We start from the raw sequence: 13,631 nt of genomic DNA, 5'->3' as shown, positions 1-13,631 counted from the left end.
CCCCCCCCCCACCCTTAGGCTCTGCCTGATCTGTGCCCAGGTGCAGTAAGCCATTATGGCTGTACTGCGAGGATGAGTCCTAACCATGATGAAATCGGCATGCGACATGTTTAGCACAACAAGTTAGCGTGCAACAAGAAAGACCCAGAAATGCTGATGCCATCGTCCAATGCCCATCGTGCTGTGAGCTCTGCCCGGTTGTGCGATGGACATGCTGCTGTTGGTACCGCTACACTAAAACTATGTTTCCGTATCCCAGCAGCCACACGGCATTCTTCCAGGAGTGCGTCATTTCAGCAGCATTCAACACGAGCATACCGGACAGGGTTTGACGTGCAGCGTGTCTTCGGCGTAGTTACGCTCGCACTTATTGAGTTTGCTTGTACTCTCCACGGTGACGTTCGCGATTACGTAACGTCACCTGGTCATGCTGCTGCGTTCGTAGTAATGGTGCACAAACACAAACAGTAACCGAACACGTTCCGTGTCGGCGTCAACAACAACAACAATAATGTGTGCGGCCTCGAGAGAAAGAACGTCCAACGGGCAACGAACGAAGAAACGCCGCCTATTTTGTTTTACTATTTAAAGGGGGGTAGGAAGGGGGGGGGTGGGGTAGGAAGGGGGGGTAGGAAGGGGGGGTTAGGAAGTGTGGGGGGGGGTAGGAAGGGGGGGGTAGGAAGGGGGGTAGGAAGGGGGGTTAGGAAGTGGGGGGGGGAAGGAAGGGGGGTGGGGTAGGAAGGGGGGTGGGGTAGGAAGGGGGGGTGGGAAGGGGGGGCGGGAAGGGGGGGTGGGAAGAGGGGGTGGGAAGAGGGGGCGGTAGGAAGGGGGCGGTAGGAAGGGGGGGGTGGGGAGGGGGGCGGTAGGAAGGGGGGGTGGGGAGGGGGGCGGACCGCGTGGAGGGGAGCCGCACCTGCTAAGGTCACCGTGACGTCACCAGGTGACTGCAGCAATGGAGGGAGCCTATGGAGCCTATGGTGCCGGGCCTGCGGGGAGCAACTTTGATGTGGTCGCTTTTGTGAAACGTCCCACGACGATTCTGAGCATCTGCAGCACGGTGAGTGAGGACTCGGGTGAGTAAGGACTCGGGTGAGTGGGTGTTGGAGGAGCAGAGTGATGTTGGTGTTGATCAGGCCGGGCGAGTGAGTTGGTGAGGGCTGGGGTTGGTGGGTGCTGCTGAGGCAGAGTTGGTGAGGCCAAGTGAGTTTTAGTGTTGGTGGACGAGGCCTTAGCATTTCGGACGCAGCGAATGCGTTCTGGCATGGACTCCAATAAGACAACTCGACACGTTCCGTGTCAATCACACGGCGGTCTAAAAGGAAAAGCCTCTGTACAATTGGCGACGGTTTGAACAATGGGCTCTTCGTGGCACTTTAAATAGTGAGGCCACAGATATATTGAAACTTCACACCAGGCCTCGTGGTGTAAACTGCAGTCAGGCTGGGTGAGTGAGTTGGTGAAGGCTTTGGTGAGTGTTGTTGTTGAGTGCTGACGATGCAAGTGGGTGTGGTTAGTCACCAACTCTTATTCTCACGGCCTATGTACAATTCAAAAGGTACCGCTGCCCTGAAGCGTCGCCGATGATATGTATATGTTTTTTTATTTTCATGGCCAGGGTGCGTCCTGAACGAACGTGCCACGAGTGCTGGTGAAGCAACCACTGCCAAACGCGACGGGCGATTTTTTTTAAAAATCATAATAACAACAACAACCCACCACCATGATGAAGTCGCTGTGCATTCGACTCCGCGTGAACGGATTCCACCCGTTGCTAATATTCAACGCGGCCCACCACGACGCTGCGGGAGCTGGTCAGTTGGGATAAATGGAAACTTGTCCCGAAATCAAAATAAAGCACGAGGCGTACACTGAAATTACCCTGCTACAGAGGGGGCAGTGCAGCAGTCATAGGTACAAACTGGTCCCTCTCATACTTGATTTGAAGCTTTCGTGACTGCAGGAATCCATACTCTTTGGTTCTTTCGGTAATGTCACGTAGGTAGAAATAAAAAAAATACGTGACTTTACCGAAAGAACCAAACAGTATGGTCCCTCAACCATAGCCCTAACCATAAACGCAAAGCCTACACCTTAACCTATATACCCAAACCATAAGCCCTAACCCATGAACTCAGATCCCTCAACATTTACGCTGAACCAAAGTGAATTGTATTTTTTTTCACATTGTGTCCAAAAAGATGCGGTCTTTTATCATCGTACAGCCATCAAAAATATTCTCTCCCTCTTCTGCTAGTCATTTCTCATCGAATTTCATTTGCGATATTTCCTCAAGTGTGGTGGCTTGGAAAGTTTCAGAGCCCGTGGCTTTACCCCAACCCTTTGTGATCGTCAACCCTTATTGCCTCTTCACTTACTGTAAACCACGTTATTAAGTCCAACCCGGACACTGTAGCTACCCTGTAATGTGACGGAACGTCGTATCCATTGCGCTTCGTAATGTTTCAAGTTTTATTTCGTGTAATCAGGTGAGAGGGAACTCGAGAGAGCAGGAGGAGTTTCATTTAGAAGTATGGTCTGGGTCCGAGAAATTAAAAACCCAACAACATAAGATCAAGGCCAACGGTGAAGCAAATAGAAATCAAAGAAAACAACTGCCTTACAAGATAATTCCAAAACAGTGCACAAACAAATCAACATTAAATAAAATACATTTCCTGAAACAAAAGTTGGTTCAGGCAAATTACTTTTAAAATCAGAGTAAAATAAAACTTAATTTGCAGAAACATGAAAATATATTGAGGGTCGTTATTGCACAGGAGCCATTCATTCCGTGTGCGAACGCGGCCCTTACAGCCCCTTGTGTGCCCTGCAGGTGTTTGCCATCGTGGTGTTTGGCTGCATCGTGGGCGAGGGCCACATCAACCACTCTCAGAGCTCCACGCTGCACTGCGTCTACAACGACAATGAGCACGCGTGCGGCCTGGCCACCGCCACGGCCATCCTCTCGGCCGTCTCGGCTCTCGCCTTCCTCGTGCTCGACGTGCGTTTCACCGACATCAGCAGCGTGCAGCACCGCAAGGCCGCGGTGCTAGGAGAGCTGGGCCTCTCTGGTGAGAGCCAGGCTGACAAGTCAGGGTTTAAATTTTGATTTAAAGCTTTCGTGACTGCAGTAATTCATAATCTTAGTTCTTGCGGTAAAGTCACGTTGAAGGGAAACAATAAAATAATAAAATATATATAAAACAATAAAAATTACCACGACGTTTCAACCATAACACAAATGGTCGTCATCAGGTGTGTCGGTTTTCATAAATGTATTTATTTTAAAACGGTGTATTTATTTATTTATAAAAAAAAACGTCAGCGCCACGCGCAGCGATTTGGCAGTTTATTTAGAAGGACGAGTCCATCTATGTTCTGAAAAGAAGAGGGGGGAGACGAAAATTTTTATGTATGCTGTCTTTATTGTTTCATATATATTTTATTATTTTATTGTTTCCCTTCAACGTGACTTTACCGAAAGAACTAAGAATAAGTCAGGGTTTGCCAACGTGTCCGGGTTTGAGCCACGAATTGGCATCTGCGTCTGGTCTTCGTCGTTCGTACGGCTGATGTAGATGCTGGAGCAACAACTGCAATTTCACATTCAGGTGGTCAAACCAGATAACCACGTCAGGAGCAGTGGAGTGTATCGCTTTGATGTCTCCTTCGTATTTGTGGATCGGGCATTGCGTGTGTCTGGTGGCAGGAATGAACATTCCCGGATGCACTCATGTCTGGGTTTACATAATACTGGAGTTTTGCCGATTGAAACATTTCTGGGTTTGGTCTCCTTCAACCCGAGCATCTGAGGCTCGGGGAGGCCGAGGGGGTTGCACTTGGCAATGCCACACTTCTCAGTGATTTTAAAGGTGAATAAAGTAGCATTATCCTTCTCCAAAGGCTGGAGCTGAGGTGTAGCACACTCGGCAGTATGGGAGTCATGAATAACCACTTGTCAAATCATATTTGGGAACCGCGAGATTAGGGCCTCATTCACACTTAGTCTGCCAAGCGGCACCGCCTGTGTCTGCCTGCTCCTATGGGTTCTAGATTATTTGCACGCCCTTGCGCCGAGTGCTACGACAGCTGTGCCGTGTAATCCATGCTGCAGGGCTCTGGGCATTCTTGTGGTTCGTCTGCTTCTGTTTCCTGACAAACCAATGGAGCAAGACCGCCTTCGCATCCTGGATGGACATTGTGGGGGGGAGCGCTCGTGCTGCCATTGCCTTCTCCTTCTTCTCCATCCCTACCTGGGTAATGGCAACCCCACTCCACCTGCCTCATGCACCAACCACACGCATGGGGTGGTTTAGTTTGTCCTTCGCCCGGACATCCGATTAGCACAGTTGACTATGTGTGGTGCGAAAGAAGTTCATACATACACAGAGCAGCCTGCTATGTTCCCATGATGCATAAAATTAGGCCAGCCTGTTCACCAGCCTGTGGGCTCAACCCGGATTCTAGCCCAGCCGTGTGGCCTGCTTTCAATGGGTTGCGTGCTTGTAGCCAGGCTGCTGGAAAAATTACAAGTAGATTTTGGCTTGAAAAAGCATAGCCCAACCCAATCATGTACTTGATTGTGTCCAGGTCGGGCTCACGATCTTCATCTTCCAGAAATACCGCTTGGGCGCCCACTTTGGAGAAGAATACACGGACCCCAGCCCCGCCGCTGCACAACTCCCGGACTCGGAGTCATACCAGGCGCCGCCCTTCCCGCATGACCTGGGCCGCTCTGGCACGTCGCAGTAGGGCCCCCAGCGAATCCCATGAACCTTGTACCCTCTCCCTCATCGCACGGTTTCTTAATCAGGTCATGAGCTCACAACGCTTCTCATTTTACCATTAAGAGCTGACATTTTTTTTGCGAGTCCCTATTAACTTGGTATTGGCTTTCATTGTACATTTTACTAATAGGGGGAGGGGATGGGTGGCTGAATGGGGGTGTGCATGCACGTCCACTGGGACCAATCGCCACGGGAAAAAGATTCCCACAGCTGATCTGCAAGTCCTATGGGGATTACCCGAGCAAAGTGGACTTACAAAGCTGAGAGACATAAGACACGAGGCAGATATTTACAGTGGAAAACCCGGTTACAAAGTGAGCGTTGGTATGCTCTCTACAGGTTAAGGTTTATCCGTGGGCTGTCACCAGTTTGAAGGTCAGCTCAGGTTATTATTGATAAGGATTGACAGTCTCCCTTTTCACAATTCGGAGGTGATCATTCGATTTCATTAGGTTTGGGAATTAACTTTACTTTCTAGCTGCTCCTCACTTGTGCATAGAGGCCAACCTTGCCATATACTTGATATTACATTGAAATTTGTTTGAATTTACCCATGCTGTACAGTACTGTTATTCCTAAAAGGGACTACCTCTTTGGGGAAACTCTTCAGGGCATAATTAGAACCTTGTGCAATTTAAGGACGAGTTTGTAATGCGGACGCCGGCAAAGTGAATGCGATGTTATGGCTACCCAGGCTCGGTACTGACCCAATGTTCCTGCCAACTTCTCAACAGTTAATATTTCATTTAACGTTTGTTTTATCAGGTGCCAAGACTTGTAATTAAAGTTACTGAATGCGCCAGTCAGGTTTATTTCAACCTTCGACTGCTTGAGATGCTTGTGGAATGTTGATGAATGACAGCGGAGACATGATGCAACACTTTAAACAGGTTTATCAAAGTGCACCCCCAACAACCGTGATACCAACCCACTTAAGTGCACCACTTTAATTCAAAACCACACGTCAATGATGATTCTGGATAAGCGCTAAATCATGGACCAGCCATCAGCTACTCAACTTATCAACCACGGCTGTGTTACTCAGTTCCAAAGAGCACTCCAACCTGCTCTGAATTGCTCATCACCATTTTGGTCCTGGTCTGCCTTCAGCAATTTTCCGAAGGATGCACACTCATCTATAATTTACAGATCATTGTCAATCCAAAGCTGGATAAAGGCCTCCCCACGCTGTGGTGGTGGAGTGGATGTTTGACCATACTTGGCCACGCTGGTCAATGCGGGTTGATGATTAGGCCACAGGACCAGTTCACATATCACTCTCCACTGATATCCATGGCTGGGAATCAATCTCGGATTATAACTGTTCATTTTAAAGTCGTAGAAAAATCCCAATTGACACAAATAATAACGTTCTCTTAATAGCTAACATCCAATGTCATCAGTCCCCTCGACAACAAAATATAAAAGTGTCGTGTTTTTTTTTTACAGTTGCTGGCCAGCCATCACAGTAGGTTGTGTAGTGGCAGACACTGCGGATGCTCCTTGTACTGTCCCTGTGCCTCGAGGACACCATCTGGCGCACACACCCAAGGGTCGTAAGTGGCCCACTGCCAGGCCCGCAGCTGCTGCTGCAGGGTGCGCAGTGTGTCCGCGTAGGCCGCGTCATGTGCCAGGTTGCAAGTCTCAGCCGGGTCGGCACGCGTGTCGTAGAGCTCCCAGCGCTCGCGGTAGTAGAACTCCCGTAGGCTCTTGTACCAGTGAGTAGGCTGGCCCTGCATGCTGCGATTGAGCAGGTCTTGGAAGGTGGGGGACACGTACAGATCCTGGTCCACAGGGAAAGGCATGAGGAAGTGCATGTTGTGGATCAGGTGGAGGTGGCTGTGGCGCAGGGCGCGCATGGGGTAGTACATCGTGACCTCGTGGTGGCTCTGGCTGGAAAAGGCAATGTCCCACGGTGGTTCTTGTTTGAGAGCTGGAAGCAGCGAGCGTCCCGTCAGCACTACGGGCTCATCCTTCTTGAACATGGCGTAGTCGGGATAAGGCACCGAGAACCACTCCAGCATCGTCGGTGTAATGTCTGCAAGGGTTTGGAGACACATTCTCATTAAGAGCATGAACAGGGCCACAAAAATGTGGAATGGCACTGACATCGTGATCTGTAACACACCGGTAAACCAAGTTGCTAAGCACCAATTTCAGTGCCATTGATGTTTCCTGTACACGTTTTAATTTGTAATCTACTCAAATAAGAGGTACGGAGAATAGATAAGAGGAACACAAATGTATACGTCCGTTCATGATTCATTTTTCTCTGCGGAAACTCAGTCTGAGTCACAACTTCCCCTCTGAGCCCCGCCGCGGTTCCTCGCCCCCAAGCACTGTCGCGTTCGAACGCACGGCACACGTGGCGATTTCCTTCACAAATGGATAGTCGCCCAATTGCGAATGTGTTCATCAACCAGCTCCTGATACCATCGACAGACATTACGTTTTGTCCGTTACTATTCAAATGCCATGCGCGAGAAAAAGCGCCGTCTTGTGCGTACCCAGCAGGCTCACGTAGGCCTCGCTGCTGTGGCCCCAGCGCTCGCGGTCCTCCGGGGAGGACACGAGCAGAGGCTCGGCCACGCCGCTCGTGTACAGGTTGGTGCGGCCGCCGGGGAAAGGGATCCCATTGTCAGAGCTGTAGATCACGAGCGTGTCGTCCGCGTAGCCGGCGCTCCGCAGCTCCTCCAGCACCAGCCCCACGCCTGCAGCAAGGACAGCATCGGGGTCGTCTTTCGCGTAGGAACATCTGCTCAAGGGCAAGCGGTCTACTGCACAAGCTGCCACCTTATTCAGTGATTTCCTGCTCAAATGAGCAGAGGAGGTGCTCATACACTGTTTGGAGCCCTGAGCCAGTGGTGTAAATTCTGCATTGCTATTGTGGCGGCGAGTCTGTACGCAGGACAACCACTGTTGACTTGCCTGAAAATGGCACTCGTATTGACCCCGGAGGTATGATTGGCAACCCCAACCAGGATTTAAACTTGCAATCTTCCCATTGCGAGCTGCTTGCTATACTGCTGAGCTACCCGGCCATGTATTTACTGTGGATATGATACACACTAAAATGTGGTTTAAAACATTTTCTCGTCATCTTCACTGCCTCCCTACCGCTATCTTTTTTTTTTGCTGACATTTGTTTTTTTTCCTCCTTCCATTGCTTGGCCTAACCCTCACACCATCTCCTGAGCCTTGCCTGATCTCTCCTCCACATCCTTGTTCCTCCCATCTCGCCTGGGCCTCGTCTAGGATTCATTAATGCTGCCCCTGGAACTCGTTGGTGAATTGATTGCGAGTCCTCCAGGGTTTGCCTTGGGGCTCGCTTGTTCTTGCCCCTGTTTGCTGCTGTTTTTTCCTTCATCCCAAACTGTGCTGTGCATTGCCTGCTCTCTCCCATGTTTCCCTATCCTATGTCTGTAGAACTTATTTCGCACTGTATGTAGAACATGTTGAGATACGGCTTGCAGTTAGATGCTATATATGTGTCATTTGTTCAGTAGGAGTTTTATCTTGCATTGCGTGCTAGGTTGACATCACCATTGGTTACATTCTGCACAACCTTGTAATGGAAGCAGCTCAAAAAGCCAGGATTATGGCATTCCTTGTTTTGCTGTTTAAGACACCTTTTGCGTATGTATTATTGTTTGCTTCCATCCTGTACACATTGTTGAGGCTGTTGAATTGGCTCTTCAGCTACATAAAATGCTAAATTTTGTCGATGTGTATGCGATGTACACCTAGTTACTTTGACTTTTTATATATTATGCTTGTTTACCCAGGAAAGCCCCACTGAGTCTTAAGACTTTTGAAAGAGGGTCCTGCTAACTTTTCCCAATCGGGATCAATGATTGCTATGTGTTTCCAAATTAAGAAATGTATCAAGTTATTTTTTTACCTTGAAAAATTTGGACCGCGATGCCAGCACAGGATATTTATAAACACAACTTGTAATGCACACATTTTTCAAATCGGACACATTGTTTGATCAAGAAATTGGAAGCGCGGGAGAGCCAGAGCTCGAAAGCAGTCGCCTACTCTTTGCATTACATCACGGAATCATGACCGTCCACTGGGAAGCAGACGGTGCATATTTTATGGATGATACAACTGCAGTATTAACTAGGGCGGCCTGCAGGAGTCGAACCGAGAACTTTTGCAACAAGCAATAAACGCACCGCCGTTGTGCCACATCACCACCCCTTTAATATCTAATATGTACGAAAGTGAGTACTTTCAAGGATAGAGGATGAATCAACAACGAAGACACCCCGAGGACTGGCTGCTGTTGTGAAGCCCCGAGGCGCGTTAGGACGCGATACCTTGGTCCAAGCGCCCAATGGTCGTGTACTGTGCGGCGAGGTCCGCGCGCGCTGTGGGCGTGTCCGGAACGAAGTAGGGCACCTGAGTGGACAGGGCAACAGCGGGACCTCAATGCACCACCTTCGCCATTCTCACTTTGAAATAAAACATCAACCGGGAATGTTTATCATCTCCAATTTTGTTTCTACATTAACATAAGGCCTGGCCATCTCAGCCATTAACATCCCAGGTTTTTATAAAAAAAAATTAAATGTATTCAGCAAAGCCTCGCTGTGTTTTCAAAAGAATCCTACATTTTGTCAAGTCTGCCAGGCTGATTGTAGCAAAATCCGGCCGTTCTAATCCTCCGGTCGCCTATCAGCCACATAAGGGGCCATCCATTTAGTAGGTACGCAAAAATCTGTCAACACTTGACCCCATCGTATAGAACGGCCGTAATCCACGCACAAACGATCAAGGATTAATCATTAACGTGTCTAACTCATTTGAAGGCCAATGTAAACAAATGATTATTGAGGCTTCACCCCCCCCCCCTTTCCTATGCATACATACATTGTGAGTAGACCCCCCCCCCCACCATACGTAAGCGTACGCGTTTGGGTTAACCCCTCCTCCATGCGTACGTACTAAATGGATGGCCTCTCATGGCTTGACGCAAGCAAAGACAAGGGCACGCCATGTCAATTCTACCAGTGCACGTAGAGTGGAAGAGCATAAGCCATAACTGTTTCACATTCACTACGCAAGGTTCTCAGGTGAAGTGTTAATAATTGAGTGGGATACCTTCACATCGTCGGGATTATAGTGATGGGGTTTCCAGTCGGGGATTGTCCCCATTCCAGGCGCTCCATTCCCAAATTTCTCACAGAAAGATCCAAATTGGGGCTGGGAATGGCCACAACGGTGTGGATCATGAAACGCCACGTACAGGAAGAACGGCCTAGGATAAGAGACGCATATCCCTGTAAGATGCACGGGTCCATGTGAGATACGAATGTGTGCCGGTGTAAGTGCAAAGGAAGTTGCTGTAGGATTGGGAGGAACAAGGTTGTCAGGTACCTGCCATCGTCCATACGCAGGAAAGCTCTCACTAGCTGTTTGATGTGCGTAATGTTCCGTCCAACCTGGAGGATCGAGTTGTTTTCTTCAGTATATGAGAACTCAAAAGGGTAGACGGCTTCGGGTCCTACGTGTTTCTTCCCGATAATACCTGCGGCATCACACAGTCAAATCAACCTCTTCCATTGGAAGCCTCCACAATCCCAATACTGTACACCTAGAAGATATTGCACCGGGAGTACACAACGCTTCCGAGCACTCATTCCTCGTGGAACAACTAGGAAGGAACAATCATCCATGTGGCTGCAAAAATGATGCACTGTTGCCGACCACTAAATGATCTCTTGCTCAAATTAGCATCGAGGCAAGTGTTCATAAACATCTTTACAGGCCTGAGCGCATTGTGGAATTTTCACATGCACATGACAAGAGCGAGTCTATTCATAAGGCAACCATTTTTTACGTCTCCACAAAGTGGAACCTATTTTATTGACCCGGGAAGGATGATGGGCCGAGTCCACCATTAACCAGGACTTGAGCTCGGAACCTTCTGATTTCGAGCCGCTAGTTGTAACGCTTACATTGAAATTGGTATTGCGGTTGCTATGAGCGCCACACGCATTTCAGGGCAGATCATTCTACAATCTCTCGTACAGTATTCCTATTGAAGAGACCGCTGTTACACAATGGTTGCTCTTCAGCTTTAAAAACTGGCACCAGACTGGTCCAGTCTCCAACTCGCAGCAGGGATTGACGGTGCATTAATTTTCAAGGCATCGCGTTCTCGCCATACAGGGGGACGGCCCTCGCACAACGTTACACCACCACTCACATTGGATTCTGAAAGCACGTCGTACACGCGACTGCAGACACCAGGGAGACGCGTGTCACGACACCGTGGATAAGATTATGAATCAGGTGTCAGGCAAAACAAAAGAGGTAACCGGCGCGTACGGGGAGGGCGACTTATTAACACAGTTGAAAAAAAATTGTGGACAAAGATTTAAACGGGGTTGTGGTTCGCTCTCTCTCTCTCGGTCGAATCAAGAGGCGCGAGGAGGAATAATTCGGCCCACGTGCAGAGCAGAGGAGCCTACAGGTGAGCATGAAGGTATTCTGGACCAGTGGCGTGGAGCAGGTGGGGGCAAGGGGGCTGTCCGCAACCTCTCGCTACGAGGGCGGCAGCAGAGGATTCGCCGCCTCCCGCCGAGGGACGGGTCAATGTTGACAGGAGCAAGCAGCGCCCAAACGGGAGCCGAGCGAGTGACCATTCTCGCAATGGAGCCAGCGAGCTGCAGGAGAAGCAAGGCTGGTCCACAGCTGCTGCCTACATTCACACGAGGAAGGTGTCTTCGCAGCGGGCAGAGCGATGCCATATCGGCAGCGGTCCTTCACCTGTCCGAATGCCCGACTGGTTGAGCAGCAGAGGGAGGCTCCGCACTTGTTCAAACGAATTGAAGTGGTGGACGTCTTGGTGGAGGCCGTACATGCCATTCTGGTGCTGGACACAAAAGACAGCGGCCTTCGTCTCTGGGCAGTCACGACCCCCACACACACACAGAACGCACACAAGTGGCAGGGACACACGGAACGAACACAAGTGACACACACACACAGAACGTATACAAGTGACACACACACAGAACGTACACAAGTGGCAGACACACAGAACGTATACAAGTGACACACACAGAACGTATACAAGTGACACACACACACAGAACGTATACAAGTGACACACACACAGAACCTACACAAGTGACACACACACACACAGAACGTATACAAGTGACACACACACACACAGAACGTACACAAGTGACACACACACAGAACCTACACAAGTGACACACACACACACAGAACCTATACAAGTGACACACACAAAACGTATACAAGTGACACACACAGAACCTACACAAGTGACACACACACACAGAACCTACACAAGTGACACACACACACAGAACGTACACAAGTGACACACACACACAGAACCTACACAAGTGACACACACACACAGAACCTACACAAGTGACACACACACAGAACCTACACAAGTGACACACACACACAGAACCTACACAAGTGACACACACACACAGAACCTACACAAGTGACACACACACAGAATCTACACAAGTGACACACACACAGAACCTACACAAGTGACACACACAGAACCTACACAAGTGACACACACACAGAACCTACACAAGTGACACACACAGAACCTACACAAGTGACACACACACAGAACCTACACAAGTGACACACACACACAGAACCTACACACACACACTACACACAGAACCTACACAAGTGACACACACACAGAACCTACACAAGTGACACACACACACAGAACCTACACAAGTGACACACACACATAACCTACACAAGTGACACACACACACAGAACGTACACAAGTGACACACACACACAGAACCTACACAAGTGACACACACAGAACGTACACAAGTGATACACACACACAGAACGTACACAAGTGACACACACACAGAACCTACACAAGTGACAGACACACACACAGAACCTACACAAGTGACACACACACAGAACCTACACAAGACACACACACACAGAACCTACACAAGTGACACACACAGAACGTACACAAGTGACACACACACACACATAACGTACACAAGTGACACACACAGAACCTACACAAGTGACACACACACACACACACAGAACCTACACAAGTGACACACACACACAGACCCTACACAAGTGACACACAGACACACACAGAACCTACACACACACACTACACGTGCGTCCTCCCCGACACCCCCCGCTGGTGCCCTCTCACCTGGGGCAGGCCGCTGAGCAGCGCGGCGCGGCTGGGCGAGCAGCTGCTCACGCTGGTGAACGCGTGGCGGAAGCGCAGGCTAAGGGACGCCAGCGCGTCAAGGTGCGGGGTGGCGATGGCCGTGTTGTTGTAGGCGCCCAGCTCGAAGCCGCCATCGTCGGCTGCGCCGCGAGAGGAGGAAGCAGAGGAAGAAGAGGAAGAATCAGAAGAGGAAGAAGAAGAAGACGAAGCGTCAAGTGGGGGAATGTCAAGGCGACGTTACACGGCGCGCGCCCAGTGCCCCGGGCCCCCGCTGGTACCGAGGATGAGCAGCGCGTTCCTCCTCCTCCTCCTCCCCACGACTCCGCACGGCGCCAGCAGCAGCAGCGGCGGCAGCAGCAACGCCAGCAGCAGCATGGCGACACGTCACGGGGTCGGGGCGGGGTCACGGGAGGTGCGGGGAGGAGGTGGAGGGAGGGAGGGGGTGGGGAAGAGGGGGAGAGAGGGGGTAGGAGGTGGGAGGGGAAAGGGGGGTAGTGGGGGGAGGAGGTGGAGGGTGGTGGGAGGGGGAGAGGAGGTAGGGGGGGAGGGTGATGGGAGGGGGAGAGAGGGGGGTAGTGGGGGTAGGGGGGGGGAGGTG

At 50.2% G+C, this 13,631-nt stretch overlaps 2 protein-coding genes across 2 annotated transcripts; one reads left to right on the top strand and one right to left on the bottom strand.

Moving 5' to 3' along the window:
• Positions 1-900: 900 nt before the first annotated feature.
• On the top strand, positions 901-5,605 carry LOC116949684 (synaptogyrin-3-like). Its single transcript, XM_032967264.2, has 4 exons — positions 901-1,057; positions 2,834-3,071; positions 4,115-4,257; positions 4,591-5,605. Exons 1-4 carry the CDS (start codon positions 953-955, stop codon positions 4,750-4,752), a joined length of 648 nt encoding a protein of 215 aa, XP_032823155.1. The 5' UTR covers positions 901-952; the 3' UTR covers positions 4,753-5,605.
• Positions 5,606-5,662: 57 nt separating this feature from the next.
• LOC116949682 (N-sulfoglucosamine sulfohydrolase) lies at positions 5,663-13,449 on the bottom strand. Its single transcript, XM_032967263.2, has 8 exons — positions 13,312-13,449; positions 13,013-13,173; positions 11,568-11,673; positions 10,173-10,323; positions 9,897-10,053; positions 9,113-9,194; positions 7,295-7,498; positions 5,663-6,825 (listed from the first exon to the last, which is right to left on the bottom strand). The coding sequence occupies exons 1-8, from the start codon at positions 13,406-13,408 to the stop codon at positions 6,251-6,253; spliced, it is 1,533 nt and encodes a 510-aa protein (XP_032823154.2). The 5' UTR covers positions 13,409-13,449; the 3' UTR covers positions 5,663-6,250.
• Between the last annotated feature and the right edge of the window lie 182 nt (positions 13,450-13,631).

This window comes from Petromyzon marinus, chromosome 37, assembly GCF_048934315.1.
Source record: "Petromyzon marinus isolate PM22_M1 ecotype Great Lakes invasive population chromosome 37, UKy_Petmar_22M1.pri1.0, whole genome shotgun sequence".
Lineage (NCBI taxonomy): Eukaryota > Metazoa > Chordata > Hyperoartia > Petromyzontiformes > Petromyzontidae > Petromyzon > Petromyzon marinus.
The sequence above is the reverse complement of the archived record's forward strand: the minus strand, read 5'-3'. Positions and strand labels throughout refer to the sequence as shown.